This window comes from Bombus affinis, chromosome 12 (assembly GCF_024516045.1).
Source record: "Bombus affinis isolate iyBomAffi1 chromosome 12, iyBomAffi1.2, whole genome shotgun sequence".
NCBI classification, from domain to species: Eukaryota; Metazoa; Arthropoda; class Insecta; order Hymenoptera; family Apidae; genus Bombus; species Bombus affinis.
Window position 1 is genome coordinate 4,843,268 of NC_066355.1, and position 17,626 is coordinate 4,860,893.

The 17,626-nt window shown below is 41.9% G+C and overlaps 1 protein-coding gene and 1 long non-coding RNA gene across 8 annotated transcripts in view; both read right to left on the reverse strand.

The window, feature by feature from the left end:
- Positions 1–17,179, reverse strand: part of LOC126922495 (homeotic protein distal-less) — a 113,254-nt gene extending 96,075 nt beyond the window's left edge. The window contains exons 1-2 of one of the 7 annotated variants that reach the window (XM_050735079.1): positions 15,361–17,179; positions 6,596–6,819 (exon numbers count right to left, since the gene is read on the reverse strand). In XM_050735079.1, the coding sequence (XP_050591036.1) occupies positions 6,596–6,819; positions 15,361–15,844 (708 nt within the window). In that variant the 5' untranslated portion in view covers positions 15,845–17,179. Of the gene's footprint in view, positions 1–6,595; positions 6,838–15,345 lie in introns of all 7 variants that reach the window. The other 6 variants (XM_050735077.1, XM_050735076.1, XM_050735078.1 and 3 more) reach the window with 6 other exon arrangements.
- Positions 331–6,589, reverse strand: LOC126922508 (uncharacterized). Its single transcript, XR_007712820.1, has 2 exons — positions 1,118–6,589; positions 331–1,015 (listed from the first exon to the last, which is right to left on the reverse strand). It is a non-coding gene; the product is annotated as an uncharacterized LOC126922508 (long non-coding RNA).
- Positions 17,180–17,626: the final 447 nt, after the last annotated feature.

The window sequence follows — 17,626 nt, forward strand, 5'->3', positions numbered from 1 at the left end:
GTGATAGTCAGATAAATGGACGCAGATAAACGAGCGGAAAGCGAGGGAAAGGTTGGAGATACGGGGCGGAAAGACACATGTACGAGCGGTTATTCGCGAATCGACGTCTGCTGCGACCACGTTTCGAAAGTGATCCGGTGTTACGTAGTGTTCCGGTAGCTAGGAAAAGATAATGTGTTTTTTTGTTACATTTTCTTCTCTTTAACATCTTTGCCTTTCGATTAGAAACCAATCGTCTCTAAAGAATACTTAATTTTATTTTACTGCTTTGGTCTCATACGAAGTTTTGCACATAAGCGCCTCCAATAAGTAAAAGAACAAATAAGCAAATAGATTTGTCATATTCCGTGTTAATTTTAATATCAAAAATAGTCGTATAACAATTTATTACAGTAAATAGAATTATTAAATAATCTGAAATACTATATAAGTCTGTGGTAACGGAAAAGACGTAGATAATTAACACACTACTTGAAACATGGCTTTCCGCGTTACATTGATTTACATACCTATCACGTGTGTGCCTGTACATTGTATTTTAATGATCACTTTAACATCAATTTTTCTTACAATATTGTGCGAATAACATGTCAATCACTCGAGTTGTGAGATCATTTTGTTTCTATTTGCTTGGGCGTTGCGATAATATCATAGTAGCAATTCTATAATAGTTGTGTATCAAACTTTGTAATATTAAACCAGAGTAAAGAATATTTCTAAAGAGAGAAGATTAATCTAACATCTTGAATAACCAAGAAATTTAATTTTAATTTGTCTTTCACTTCTCTATAGTATCTCGCTAGTAGACGGAAAAATATAAAAAGGAAAGATAAACGAGGTTTCGCTTGTCTATTTGAAAGGCCTCTTTTCCTTCACTTCGAAATCTTTCTCTCTTTTTCCATTCGAAGATCACGTCGATCGATCAGTCGAATCGAGAAACCCGAATCACTTTTTCTTCCATGAGCAAAAGATCGTGTAACGCGATCTTCATTTTTCATCCTCTTAGTTCTATCTCCTGCACATACCAACATCTCAAACAACATACACATTTATGATTCACGTTTGAATATATACTCGCTCATGCATGAATAATAATTATTTGCACGTTAATTTTCACCTTAATTCCCACGGCTCTCGGATTTTCTGCAAATGCATCGCGTGTTGCATCAAAATTTTCTGCGACCTTGATCCTGATGCACGAACGGTACCAGTCAGTTATTTATTAATCACTGTCCAAAGGTGTTGAGGATATGTGGGTAAAGGTAAGAAGAATTCGTTACATGAAACCCTAGTTAATCCTGGTTCATTCCTATTAAAGAATGTTGGCACACGAATCAAAGAATAAATCTTGCATTGCAAACCGTTCCTGTTATAGAAAGTTTCGTTGGAGAGAATGGAAAAATCTCGTTTGAATTCTCGAAGTTCTACGCAATGGCGCGCGGATAAATGCAGCGAAAGGCGTTACACTGTCGATCGATCGTTGCTTTTATATATCGCCCTTTGAGTGACAGCATTATCTTATTCCCGGAGCGTACAAAGTGATCGATGTAGAGGGGTAGTTCGGCTCGATCGTTCACCGGTCGCCGTAATATCGATATCGAGTACTATCTACGTCTTTCATGCCCCTTTCAATAATAAATAACAGGAAGTATAGAGGATGATCCACCGGTGCGTAGCTTTCGATGGCCACTTAGAGAGGTGCTGGAACTTACGAAGCGTGTTAGACACCCTTAAGGGAACCTTACGTAAACCTTGATAGAATATTTTCAGAATATCGGCTAAATATTTGACATACGTTTAAATGAACATTGGATAAAACTTTGGCTGAATTTTTCGTGAATATTGGACAAAGCTTTGCACGAGTATTAGACGAACTTCGGATGATCATTTGATAAATCTCTATGGGAACATTGGTCAAACTTTTTCAGCAGCGTTAGTTTCAGAACATTGAATAAACCTCTGAGTGAATTTTAAGTAAATCTTGGATAAGTATTGTAAACGGTTGAATATTAGACAAACTGTGGATGAAATGCTTAGGTGAAATTCGCACATTAGATGAGCACATTGAGGAAACCTTTGAATGACTGTTGAGTGAATTTTGGACGAATATTGAGCGAAGGTTGGGTGTACCCTGGATACCTCGAATCTTCGGGGGTAAACGTACTTCGGAACATTCAGATTTCGAATTCACTCGGCGTGCAGTTCTTCCCTTGGTGTGCGCGACTTTCGAATCTCGTTTCGACGCGTTGGCATTCCCAGGGCCAATGAGGAGAGATCGACCACGTTGGTCGGCGAAGACGAAGAAAAAGGAACCACCACGCCCAAGGTACGTGGCAGGAACGCAGACGGTCGTGTTGGTACCTATGTAGCCACGTCTACGTGTCTATCCCCTTTGCACGTACACGTTTCTGCTCGCGACGATGTGTACTTCGCGTGTACAAGTACTCTCTATCCTTATTTCCCGCTTTCTTTCTTTCTCTTTCTTTCTGTCGGTGTAGCAGCACAGCGGCACGAACGCGCTACCACGTCCTCAAATTGAAGTCTCGAAGAAAAAGAGATGCGTGGCCTCACTTCTCTGGTTCAGATCTCCTCCACCGTTCTTTCTTCTTCTTCTTTTCGTATCGTCTTCGTCGTTTTCCGTGGCGAAGTTGAACACCACGAGCAAACCAAAGGGCAACCGAGAAGAAGCAAGGAAGGGAGAGGGAGGGAAAGGCGCGGATAAGAAGATGTCGAAGAAGGGACGACACAGAGGGAAAGAGATACAAAGAGACGAAGCGGTTTCGAAGCGAGGAGGAGGAGACCAGCAACGAAGGGAAGATGGAAGAGTCTCTGAAGGCTCTGTAGGCGCCATGTTGCTGGCGATGACAAGAAACCCGATGCGACGGTAGCAGGGCCAACGGAGCAGGCACAGGCGCTTGCTCGAACGCCTTGATTGGCCGATTACAGATTATACACGGTACACCCTGAAGAGATGCATCGGCCGTAAGCTTCGTCGGGATCAGCTACCGCGGTGCTGCGGAGACTTGGTCGAGGATGTTGCATCGAGAATGATTCACGAAGATTTGGAAGCATCGCAATGGAAACTACCCTTGTGTGGAAAAGAAATAATAGAAAATAGAGAAAGATATTGAAGAAGCTTTAGAAATAGATACGTACCTTCGCTAAACTTGAGAATTCTGAGAATTTAGATTGACCAGGATAGATCGTTGTTTAATACAATCGATAATTTTTTCAGGAATTTTTCTCCTTGAAGTACAGTTCAAGAATTAGATGCCTTGTAGTGGAATGTATTCTTATGATAAAAGAAAGGGGCAGCATATGGGCAATGCCGAAGAAATGCTAGGAAAAGCTGTGTAAAATTTAATAATTCTGTGAATTTCGATTCGATGAATGTAGAAATCACTGTATTAATTTCCTCCACAAATTTTGCACCTTGAATTACGCTTAAAGATGCGGAAGCTTTGTATTAGAAGATTGTGTATTCCTCATATGAACAAGGGAAGTGAAACGTGAACAATATTGAAGAAACTTAAGAATTCCGTGAATTTAGATACGTCGACGATTAATCATTTTTGCCAGCGATTTCCTCCTTCGAATTATACTTTTAATATTTCTTACAAGAGAAAAATATATTGACATTCTTCTTTACGCGTCAAATTTTGTAACAGTGCAAACGAATTATGGATAACTCAAGACTTTCTAGTTCTCCTTCAAAGTAACAAATTGAATTCAGAAATGGAAAATTCCGATTCCAGAGTCTTCTGTTGAAAGAATGCTCTGTTTCGTGTTATTTTGCAAACAACCTGACACGGTGCCGCGATTACTCATCAGGCTGCGTCGAGCTCGATTCTCTGGCAGAAGGAGAAAGGGGAATAACTCCCGCGGAGCTCAGACTAATGAAATTATCCGGTCCGGGACCCCCTGCAACGACATCAGCAACCTACGACAGCCAGTTATCCCGTGATTACGCGATACCCAGTTACGTATCACGATGTGTGTACCTATGAGAAAACCTCTAGCCTTTTGACATCTATTGAACCCTCGGGGAAGGAAGGGGGGGGGGCTAAATACAAATAAATCAATTTGGGGTCAATTTCCATTGTGAAATCAGGGTTATTATTTGACATACTTAATATATACGACCAATAAATCATGGTTTAACTCACTGATTGTATCTAAAGTACATATTGCTATTTCTCTGCGGAAGCTGCATACACTTTTTATCAAACGTCTTTCCTTAGTTATCTATGGTATGTTCAATGTAATTAATTGTATTTATTTCAATTGCACGGTTTAATGTTTTGTTTCTTTTTCTGTTAACTTTTGTGTTAAAAATCTTCATTAATACCTAGCCGCAAAAAATCCAATGATTGAATTGGTGGTTATTTTTTTAGAATCTAGTAAATTAATTTTAGATAATTGAGACGGCGCAACGTATACGTCACTAGCAGGGAATGTGTAAATCAACGAGCAATACCGATACATCCGATTTAATCCATATTTCACAGTGAAATTTTTGAGAACATACTAAGAAAATTATGCGTGATAATACAAAAAGTCTGGTAATTGAAAGAGAGGAGAAATAATAGTCTTATAAATAATTAAATAACGAGAAAAAGATTCTTCCATGATTTTTACGATAACTCAAACCTTCCACGTGAATTAATCGTAACAATCAATCACTGCGGAGCTGATCACTATAATCTCGCACCATCTATATGGCATTGATAAACGCAGTCGAAGGAATTTTCCCTTGGTTCGCTTCTTTTTCCAGTCGAAAGTAGTCAAAACTTAATTAGGGTAACCGGATTCAATCGAAGAGTCGTAAAACTGACAAAACTTGAAGGATTTCGCAAAATCACGAATGCAGCTTTAATCGAATGCATTGCCGACATAGCGCATAAATCGTGGTCAGAGATATATCGAAATTAAGATTTCGCAAGCGGGTACGGTTCGTTTCAATTAGCTCGAAGGCGCGATCGCGGTCTAATAAATCGTTAATTGGGAGTCGTGGGATTATCCGCAAGAAATTCATGACTTCGAGGAGACCAGCGTCAATTAGCTTTTGACCATAGGTTCAGCCTAATAAATCGTTAATTGGAAACCAAACCGGATAATTAGCGGAAAGCCAGTACCGATGTCCACCGTGAAAAACTAAAAAACTTCACGATCGTCCGGCTGCTGGAATTATTTATGATCTTCTCGTTAGTGTCTCGCGGCTGATTTTCTCCCTGTTGCCGATACGCTGCACGTTAGTACTGGCAACCCTATCCTCCCGGTGTCCAGGGCGTGGCGGATCGGTGATTTAGTAAAGTCATTTGTGCCGATAATGCTGACAGATGCCGTCCATCGAGAGTCCTGTTACCCTGGACTCTCCGTGCAACAGGATCTTCTCGTGGTTTCAAGGGGTGGACGCGAAACATGACTATGTTTCGTGGATACCGCGCAGAAATTTGAAGAAAAGTTGCACGCGTAGGTTAATTATAAAAATAGAAGGGTTTTACTAGTAAAGTTTCACGGAAAAATCGTACCGCGTTTGAAGATAACTATAGTTTCGAATTTAGAATGCAATTTTCGAAGATTAAAAGGCATACGACACGTAGCTGTCACTTGTGAATATTGCACGCAAGTTTGAAAGCAATACAGCGTATATGGATTGATTAAAAAGTGTAAGAATTCTATTAGTGGGGTATTATTGGAAAAATTTGAGCTGCGCTTGAAGATTATAAATTAATAAGATTGTAGCTTCTGATACCGAATGCAATTTTGGAAGAGTCAGGTCGGAAAATGTGAAACGTGAAAGATCGTCTTTCACAAATGTTTGGGGGCGAAATATTTTGCAGATGGAAAAATTGTTAAATTATATACAATTGTAAGATTGTGGAAAAGTTTCAATATGGGAAGATTCAGAGGGAGAATACGGAACGTGATCGCGAATATTCCAAAGAAGTGTCTTTAGCACGTGGATTAAATTAAATCTGCACAACTGGTGAACTAATCATACTTTAAGAATTCAAAGCTGGTCAGTTTCCTTCATGGAATGCAATTTATTTCAACGATTCAGAATGCACAATCGTACAATTCGAAGAATGCAGACAAGCCACGACAATCTGCTCGATAAATACACGCGGTAAAAATCCACTGAAGAAGAACATCTTATACAAATTAAATTAATTTAAACCAACATTTGCAGTGATTCTCAGGGATTATACCAGAAATTTTCCGCGCCTTCCTCTATCTTAATGCAACATCCGAGGATATTACGAGCGTTCTTAGAGGAATTTTCTTGCCATACGAAGCTGAACGCGTACCGAATGAAATTTTCATGGAAACCGCGCTTAATTGCCGGGAGATAACGTGAAAACGCAGTGGATTCCAGGCGTAAGAGTCACGGAACAACATAAGCCCCGTGTTGATTCGCGTGACGAGTGCAGCGTTCATCATCCCACCGACGATGTAGTGCACGTGAATTTCGTTGCACGTGAGAACAACGTACGTCGTATTAGTACTTCCGTGAGAGAAAATTGATGGCGAAAAGAAAGAAGAATTAAAGAAACAAGCACGACAAAAAAATAAAAAGAAATATAACACTTACCTGGGTTTGTGTCAGTCCAAGACTCGCCGCGAGCTCCGCTCTTTCTGGTAGCGCGAGATATTGCGTTCTCTGGAACCGCCTGTTAAGTTGTTGCAACTGAAGGCTGCTATAGATCGTTCGAGGTTTCCTCATTTTCTTTCCTTTACCGTTCCTCAAGGAACCGCCGCCACCACCTCCGAGCTCGTCGACGAGACTGCCACCCTTGTCACCCAATGGCGAGAGGTCTGCGAACATGCACCACCCTAACATCAACTTTCAGAATCCTCATCACCGATTGTGTACGAACTAAAGAGAAATTTAACGAAAACCTAAACAAAACTATTCGACAGATACTTGATTTATGACACATTTAGAACGATAGAACGATTTAATTAACTGATCCAAATTCGAAACGATTCATTGACGTTTGTGGGAAGAGAAAAGAACGAAAGGAATGGAAAGAGAAATTAGTTGAAGGCATTATAGCATCGAAAGAAAAGGATGAAAGGCTTGTCGAAGATCGCGACAAAGGTTCGGGCGTAGGTAGCCGCGATAAATCATGATTAATCTCGTGTAATTTGCCACGTGTGATCGCTATCGTGGCGAACAATATCGGAGTGCTAACCATAGTGTAATTAATTAAAAAAAATTGTTATAAATTAATCATCGAATAATTACGCACCGACTAAATAAACGCATCGTGCCAGCCCGGCGAACGCTATCGTACGTACGATCACGCCATTATGTTTATACCCTAATTACAATGTAGCGTAATACGGCGCGCGGTGTGAATCCTTGAACGTAACACAGTCATTTAGAAATCCAAACAGGCCAGCCTTGTCATTTTCCACCTAATGTGGCGCGTTCAAGGAAATGTCATCCTGGAAAATTCACCATACGCGCGTGTCTGTGTGTGCATGCTATGAAAATCGGCATAGTAAAACATACATCAACATGGCCTCCATCGAACAGGTGTAGCAGAAAATTCTCGAACGTGGCATGGTTGATAACAAAACTTGTAATTACCAACTTTTGAATTAGTAATTCGAAATTTCTAACTACTCGCGCGTGATCTTCTACCTTTATGAAATCTATAGCGATCAGTCGGATATGCATACGACGCGTGTATACATACATACGATATGATTTTTATGATTTATTGCTGGTCGTGTCACCAGTAACGGGGGCGTGGAAGACTGACCCGTGGATCAACGAGTTTCAAGATCGATCGCGGAACGACACGGAGATTTTGATTACGCGTAAAATGGCAGATATTAACAAGCAACCCCTGCTATACCTGATCTTTTCTTGCCAGGTTATATATGTACGTACACCATACTTGGCGGGATATTTACGATACGCAATCGCGTGTTAGGAGGAGTTACGGGGTCTTTCCATCGGCAAGGATTCTTCCAGAAGGCGGTGTCCTTCGTTTAACGAGACGTTTTTGCGCTGTCGTGACCGGTATCGTCGAATACATTAACCTACACGATTTTATGTCAGGTTGAACGCGATAATGCTTATTCGGTGTTTTATCGTGGCAGGTCAGTGGAGCCATGATGTCGCCGAATATAACGTGTCATTTCGAAAGGAATAATAGCCGTCCCGTTATCTTTACGCATTTTTATGCAATGTCTTTGACATATAGCAACGCGCTATTGATAGGACGTACTATGTTTCTGTGGAAAATATCGTAGCTTAATTAAGTACCGAGAAAAACTGTCTTTTTGCTGCGATTAATTAAAATTTTCAATTTTTTAATTCAACGTGTTAACCACTACTAGCAAGCAAGTTCATGGCACATTTATAATGTAGCATTTGTTTGAATGATGGTAATCAAGCTTTCATTCTATCTGATTTCGGAATTAGATATGCGCTTCTTTTACTCTGATGGATTTATTACCCGCTTTTGAAAAGGTTTATATTTTTTGAACCTAAGCAATTATTTTCCTTTTCTATTTATCAATTTTAATATAAACTCAGAAAATCTACAAAAGTTTTTTCATACTTTCCTCTTTCGTTTGAAAATCAGGGAAAATATCGGTATAAAAGAAACGGTACTCGAAAAAATTTCTATTTCATTATCGATTATCCATAAATCCCAAGAAACATAAAACTAGAACACACCGACACTGCACACCAAACCGATACGAATTACCATTTTTATCATTAGTTTTCCGATTTTTGTGTATTTATGGACAGTCCAAAATGCATCAAATATGCAAAAATATTGAAAATATCCAGTGTAGAATCTCCACTTAGAATGCATTTCTATATGGAATCTTCATAAAATTACAAATTTACGTAAGTATCCGTCTAAGCACAAACATCGTGAACTACGCTATAATGCATATACCAAACACATTGCCAATCATTCCATTGATTATGAATGAATCACCGCGATAATCACAACCTATGATGCAACATCGTGGCACAGAAGTGCATAAAAGCATAAAGTTCAGTGAAAACTGTAAGAAAAATCGGGAAACGAAGGAGAGGCACGGTTTTACGATACATTTTTCTCGGGAGTGCTTGTGCGTTGCAAGAGCTCGCGGAGTCATTAGCGCGACGGTGTATGCAAAGCGGTCGCTGAAAACCGCTCCGGTCGCGGTGAAACTACTACTTTAGCATAATTCGCGCGGCTCATTTGCGAGCGGTCGTGCGTTCCCTGTTTCCTTTACGCGCGCGTTCCCTTCCCGATTTTCGCGTGTACGCGATCGATCGATCCGCGGTTGCCTGTTATTTCACCGGGAATAACCGTTCTCGAAGAGGCAATTTATCGTCCTATATATCCTCGATGCAGATATAAAAGCAACCACGATACCGTAAAATATAATTAATACACCATTCATCAGAACCAAGAGGTTAACGTTTCGCGAGTGATCAACGATTCTACGCGAGTTTCTGTGAAAAATCGTTTGGTCACGGATCGAAAAGAACTGTGCTAAGCCTCGATGCAGATGAGCGGCGCAGTTGCTATTTCGCTCAGGCGACGATGTGTAATTCGATGGGTTTGTGCTTCTAAGATTTGATACAGACGAGCGAGTTTCGTCGCGTGAATGCAGTGTGTTGAATTATGTAGGGAAATATATGTGAGTGAGCGCATTTGCAATAATTTCGCGCGAATTTGCGATGCATAAAAATCGAGAAGCGCGCAGTTCGACATATTTGTATTTACTATATGCTTAGATATATTCGACTGCAACGCGCGAATTTTCCTATTTTTACCGATTTACGTATAATTCGCTGAATACTAAAAACGTTGCGTTTATGTACATTGATGTCTATGATAATTCGAATGACTTCGAAATTTGATAGATATCGCTTGAACACTTTGAATTTAAAATATATATAACTTCTAATCACTGGTAAACTTAAAATAATATTTGTGTAAGCATAACAAGAAAGCTTTACTTAACTTCTATAGAAAAAATGAAATAAAATATAAAAGAAATGTATTCCTTAAACAATTATCAGTAATACTGTAGACAAAGGTCAGAAAAGGAAAATCATATATGAAAAAAATTCCCAATTTTAGAATTATCTGCGAAAATAAAAATATTCGTTGAAAAATGAAAAAAATAAGAATTCTCGTACATATTATCACATGTCCGACAATGAGCGTTATTATATCGCTATATGTGCATTGTTTTCTGTTCGCTAACGTTGCATGCCTGGCAAAAAAACTCTCACGAGAAAAAAAAACCACTCCTTCGTATCGAGGCTCGTATTTCTAATAACACAATGCACATGACCATGCAATCCGGCTATTCGACGAATAAATCTGTCAAATCTCACACCATCGCCACTAAAAAATCGCAACGTCTCTCTGTGCCCAGTTCTAGCCCTGTCAATGGAATACGAAGTCAAGTCCGAGTGGAAAAACAGCAGAGTTAGAGACGAATAGTTTATCGTCGATCGCAACAGCTAGCCACGACCGGTGCACTTTGCGTGACGACCATTCGAACCCCACTTTTCTCATTGTCAGCTGGGGGGACGAACCAGGATCCGGTTGAGTGGCAGCCACACGATATCTACGGATGTATCTAAGCCAGAGAAAACACGACTTCCGTGCAAAATCTTCGAACTTACGAGAAGAGAAGAAGAGAAAGGAGAAGAAAATCCATCATTGCTGCCATCATCATCCATAGAGCAACTTGAAATTTCCATCTTTGAAGATTTGTGACCCAATAGTGCTCCGGACCGGTGTTCCTAATCCTTATGAAAACAACCGTTTAATACCTAATCCATCACCCTGGCCATAAACCCCAGAACTCTCTATCCGAAGGATGCATTGTCTTTGAACCGCTCCGGTTTAATTTGACCGGTGGTTGGTCGCTGCCAGGCCCGGTAACTAATGTAGAGTTCGGTAAAGGTAGCCACGCTAATTGGATTCTGGTTCCTGGGATCGTTTGCCTCGTTGCGACTCGACATGGATGGGCTCAACGTCGATGACAAGGTAACGGCAAAACGGAGAAGAAGGCTCGACCAGGGACGATGTTAATGGACGGTTCATTTGTCGCAACCGATGAGATTGCTCGTTGATATACGACTATCACCTAACTGTGCACTGTTTACGCATAAGATCGGTACGATGGCTCACGATTGTGTACACGATACGAGATAGTCCCTTCTTTTGTACTTTCTTGATTCTGACAAGTCGTCGCAGGTAAAGTTTCGGACAACTTCATTAATCATCTTTGCTTATATAACGGTTCTGATGTCCAATTTCTGATCGATGTTTTTCATATTTTCGCACGAGATGGGGGTGGAATGGAATTGGGAAAAGAAGACCGAAAGAAGTATAATATAACATTAAAAAGTTAACAGTTACGATTAACGAAAGGAGATAGCGGTAGAAGGAGTTACGAACTTAGCGTTGTAAAAGTATTTCTTGAAAACTTATATTGCTACATATAGGATGAATACATTAAAAGAAAAACTGCGACGTCAGTGAATGTAGTTTATGCATTGACAGAAGTCAAAAGAGAATAATCCACAATGTCGGTATTTGAATTAAAGATTATGATCAATTTTAGAACAGATATAGATTTTATATTTTCATTCCATATGGAAATATATAAATGCGGCTGAGCTACGAACAGCTTTTAAAAATAACTTATTAAATGTGAATTACGAAACGTTACACGTGACTCGTAGCATGAAGTTGATGAAATGGTATTCAAATATTTCATATATTTCCTTCTTCTCTAAGCACATTTGACAAGGGTATTAAATTGGAGGTGTCAAGTATTTTGCCAGAAAGGTAGTTGAAAGGAACGACACGCGGCAGGTGGCCAGAGCCCGAGGAGGATGTGCAAACAATAGCGTGCTCCTTTGTAATTAACTCGCGATCGCGATTCTAAAACGATATTTATTATTTAATTAATTCAATCGCTTTCATCAGGCTCCGTGCCTGATTCGCAGAGGATTACAAGCAGCAAAGAGCAACGGGCAAATTCTTTCGTCGCAATTTGTCACACGTGTAAACGAGCTTCTCGTAATGATTAATCACAAACGATCGGCACACGATATGTTCGAATTAACCAATTATCGCTGTACAATTACGACGAATGGCGCGTTGCCACGCGGAAGAACGAGTGTAACTTTCTTTAATCGTACAAGACAACAATAAGAACCAAGAAGAAAATGGAAAACGCTTAAGAAAAAAAAAAAAGCATTACGATGACCGAGTGATCTACGAGGATCGGCGAAGCAATCAATAATCGACGTAGCAACACGTGGCTATCGTTCGATAGATCAATTCTACATTATCGTAACCACTCTCTGAGAACGCTGTTAATGGAGGCAGACATAACGTTACGACACGGCAATCGCGATTTGTCGCCATTCGTCGGAAACACAACGACGAACTCTCTCCTCGAGCAGAATTTTCTACCACGCTAATCCGGTTCTTACGCGAACTCGTCATAGTTCTATCCTGCTGGGGTCCGTTCTAATGGTTTATGAAAACCGAGCACGAAGAAATTGTCATCCTAATGAGAGAAAATGACCTATAATCTGAACGATTCCGTGGAATCGTGGAACCCATTCGAAAGAACGCATCGTAGAATATTTGCCCATTACCGATCACGGACCCTTGGAAAATACGTTCGTTTCTTCCTTCCCATCGATGGTCAAGTATTTGCAATTTTCCAAATCGAGAGGAAAGGAAGGAAGGGAGAAGAAATTGCCGAGAGTCAGAGCCCTCGACCGTTTTATTGGATTCTTCTATGCAACGATGGGTAAACGTATCGTGTAACGTGCGAATATCTCGAGGGGCGAACCCTTTTTTCATATACTTCACCATCGGAGGGATTCACCGTTTCCTTTCTATCCATATTTATCTATTTTTTTCCTACTCTCCTAGCAATTTTCGACAAACTCACCGATTCAAGATTACCTATAACCGATATCCCAGTGCTTCGAATTACGGAAGGGGTGGTTCGAAACAGGCGAGAACCTCTCGTGGTTTTCATAATGCAGGGACGTTGGAACGTGCACGTTTGCGGCGGTAAAAGACAGGTGGAAAGGAAGAAGAACCACCGGTCATTATTAATTTACGCGATAGATAGGGTTCGCAGGGGAGGTTGCCGATTGTCCCCTTCAGAAAAGACAGAAACCTATAGAGAGTTCCCATAGAGAAGGAAAAACTCGTGTAAATTCCTCTTCAATTAATTTAGGATTTTATCGAGTGTCTTCCGTGTCGGGAATACCGTCGCGTCTAAAGAACTAAATATTGCACGTTTCTATCGACGGCAGCGACGATATCGTCGCTCGTGTTCGTCGATTCGCGGTTGACAGCTTCATCAGCAAAGCGATACGATATACCACTGGTACTTCGAGCAATAATTCTATAAATGACGCATCGTGTTGATCATTTCTTTTCAATCGTTGTAACGACAAGCTTACTTAGCGAGGAATCGATGCTGAGTTTTCTTTCACGGCGCACGGTGAGAAATTCATAGAACGTTTCCCTTTATATATAACGAAATTTGGAAGATTTGAAAGAAGTTGATGGAATTTTGCAATTGCTGATTGAGAATATTCGGAGTATTTTAAACTAATTTTGCAATTCGCAGACTGTTGTACGTAGCTAAATAATTTTACATTGAAGAGTGAAAATTATGCGAATTTAAAAATAATTGATTACAAAGGACTTTGTAATTATTGATCGAGGGTATTAAAAACATTTTGCGAATGTTTCTTTTTTCTGAACACATTGGTGTATAAATAATTTCATACGTAAGACGAAGGTGAAAATATATACGCGTATCTAACTGTTTGTATTTCAGCTGCCTGCATTTACATATTGAATAAAAATTTCTGTGAATTTTTTAGAGAGCCAAGATGATTTATGAAAGAAACAAATTGCAGTTTCACGGAAGTAAAACCTTATCAGAAAAAAAAAGACAAAGATGAGAAATGCAAAGATGTTTAGCGAGATAACAACCAGCTTTATATATCTAATTGCTTGGCGTTAGCCAATATGTGGATATAAACTAGAAAAAGAGGACAAGATGAAGAAAACATGGATGCATGATTGCATGATGGACAATTGCATATATTGGAATTTAGTTAACTGTATTGAAATATACAGTAAAAACTAGCGTGAACTTCAAAGAAGTTGGCAAGGAAAAAACACACGAAGACGAAGGCGAGGGAAATGTGCAAAGAAACGATGAACAGTTGCGTATCTGACTACTTGAATATCTAGCGACGCTTTTCGAGGACACAGGGAGGCCGCGACTATTCTTATTCAGCCGGGGGGGGGGGGGCTTTTTGTTTCGTTCGTTAGCCGCTTTGCGGGACTTTTTCGGATCCCAAGAGGATTCTCTTTCCTAGTCGTATATCTTATTCTCTTTCTCCGCGTTATTGTGCCTGCCCAGGCCGTCGACCGAACCACTACCTGCTACTCTAGATTCTCTCTTCCGTTTTCGTTTCTTTTTCCGTCGAGCGCCTACCTTGCCAGATGCGAAATCAACGAAAGAAGTTTACGATTTTGACTTGGCGTCCGATCGCCACGCGTACGCGCAACCATAATGTATTTCCAACGATCTGACCTCCCACATGTGAAACGTTTCAGGATTAGATAATGAAACTACCAATTTGTGTTAAAAATATCGCAACATCGCTTCTATGTACTTATCGACGAATTATGCGTGGAATTGTAACGAGTATTCGGTTGAAATACGTTACGAGTGTAATGCGTTTTAAGTAGAATTCTACCGCCGGGATCAGACATCCGACTCTTGGGAAATTTAAAGACATCGTTATCAGAAGAATTATCACAATCGAATATAGTAATAGCGATAATTATACGTCTGATAACGATTCTTTAGGGTATTTCTAGTTGATGTGGTTTATGAGAATATTCTATTATTTAAAAAACTTCGTATTCTAATCTATGCTAATCGCTACTTGCTTTGAAAAACTCACAGCGAATCTATCAATTTAAACTATTCGACGGTATGGTTATTAGAAAATGATATAGTAAGCTTCGCTGTAAACTTTTCAACAGCTCCCCGTTCCAAGAAATTACTCATAGAAAATCCCTTTTATACAAACTTTAAGCTTTTAAATCAGCTGGTTTGCTAACTTTTAAGATCAACTGCAAAGAAGGTTAAAGAAAAGATTCACTAGATTGTTAACGTACAACCATCGCCGTTTTAGTCATCGATCGGCGCCGATTTCCAAGGAACGAGGAGCACAGAATTAAGTTAACTATCTTTATTCTAATAGTAGGAATAAAAAAGGCTGCGAATACATACAGTTAGGGTACTCACCGTCCTTGGGTGGTGAGGGGCACTGGGGCGCGTACGATCCCAGGTGATATCCGTAGGCGTTGTGCTGGTGCATGGGCGCGAACGGATATCCGGTTAGCGCGGACCTAGGACTGGGGAATCCTGCATCCGCGTGTTGTTGATTCCCGCTGCCTGGTCCGGACGTTTGGTGACTTAGCGCGCCGACTTGATGCGGGAATTGATGAGCACCAGGCACACTGTGCCCTCCCGGATACCCACCACGTAGACTGGCGGGATTATATAAATTATTGTGTTGCAATTCGATAAATGCTGACTTGCCACTTTGCGAGACGGGCGTGCTCGACGTTGTACTATCGCCACCGTTTCCACCAGGTGGTCCAGGTGTCACCGAGCCCAATCCTGTGTGATGAAGATGCTGTTCCATGTCGGAACCACCGCCACCGGCACCTGCACCACCGCCACCGCCACCACCGCCACCTCCAGACGGTCCACCGCCTCCCGACATGCTATTCGGGGTCGGGGTACTGGACGGACAGGGGTCGCCCGCCCCGAATGGGCTCCCCAGGTCCGTGAAGTTGAGCGTCGTCGTGCTGCCCGGACGCTCCACCTTAGTCGCGACGTCGATGCCGCCGCCACAGCCTACGGTTCTCGCGGACAAACTCGCCGACGACGTCGTCGCCGCCGCCGTCGCGCGAACACCGTACGGGGCCCGAATCTTGGGGCCTCTGTTTCACGTTTCACGACCGTTCACTATTGATTAATGGATCGCTTATGGGTACGATGTTAATTCCATATAAACAGGCGACATTTGGATATTCCTCGTTTACTTCGTTTCAGAATGCGGATGGTTTTAATGGCTTTATCGGTGTTGCTATATTTGATAGATTTCTGAAGCGGTGATTAATGAGGATTGTTCAAAGGAGTTGATTTAGCTGATCTCTTCACTGTCACTTTAGAACGAACTGTAGTATGATGTTCGAATTGTCACTAGATTTAGTTAATTGTTTCTCTCACGTGTTCACAAATACACTAGTTTTGTAACTCTCCGCCAAGTAGTCTGAGTTAGCTCGGTTACAGTTAAGTCACTAAGCACTTCACCCGCGTAGCCTTTACGGAACTGAATCCAATTTCATGGATCGTATATTCTAAAAGATGCACCAAAGTCAGCACAGGTAGTTTTGTACGAGTCAGCTCGATCTACGGTAACGTCCTCCGTGATCGAATAAACTGCCCATCGGAGTAATGGTTCTTTGCACTGCGACGGAGCGGGCGCTTCACGTTCTTGGACCCGTCGATCACTGTTCCAACAATCGTCACTGTTAATCACGTTCCGATCGTGCACCACCGCGAGGATAGTCACGATACCGGGCCGAAATCCGTGGTATACGATCGTCCTGGGTATTTGAAAACGCACTTGTTATATCGCACGATCGACGGTTTGGAAATTTGGTCTAGCTTCTCCGACGGAGATCCGATAATCTGTCGGTCGAAACTGTGGTCCTAGTGTGACAATACACTCGCGCGAACTGCGTGATTTAATTGTACGTCGCCGATGACACAGAGGCGTGCGCGCGCGCGCACGCTCGCTCTCGTTCAGCGGCAACCAGCAAGTGCTTTTTCCACACGCGCGTATGCCGTGATTATTCGACGCCGATGAGCATCGTGGCTCGGCCGACGTGGTTGTCGACGAGAGAAAACGGTCACGACGATTCGCCGATCACCGTAGGCAAGAAGAAGAAGAACAAGATGACGACGACCGACGAAGAAGAGAGAAAAGCACACACGCGCGCCTGGCCCAGTAACTGCAGTGCACACCGCGCGGCGCGGACCGGTATAATGATACATAATGAAGCCGAAGCCTCTCCCCGGAGCCCGGCGTACGGTTTCCGAAAGTCGCCGCGGTGGCGCCACTCAAGGCCACACCCACGTTGGCCGTTAGCGCGCCACGCGATTGGCCGTTCCACCATTCCCCCACTTTGTGTCTGTGACGTCTAGGCGACCGATTGGCTATACGGAGGCCATTATGGTGTCCGTGTGGGAGTTGATGAAATCGGGCCATGCCCATGGTTTACCGACACCCTGGGGGCACCTTCGCTCGTGGAGGTGTTTTCTCTACCTGTCCGGGGACCCTTTTCGTTCGTAGTGCGCGTACGACGCTGCCACTACTCCTGACAGACTCTGTCGGGGGTATAGCTCCGGTAAAGAAAGCCAGAGACCACGCTCGACCAGCGACGCTTGTATGCATGGAGCGCCGAGTTTCGGGCCGCCGCCGCCGCCGCCAACGACG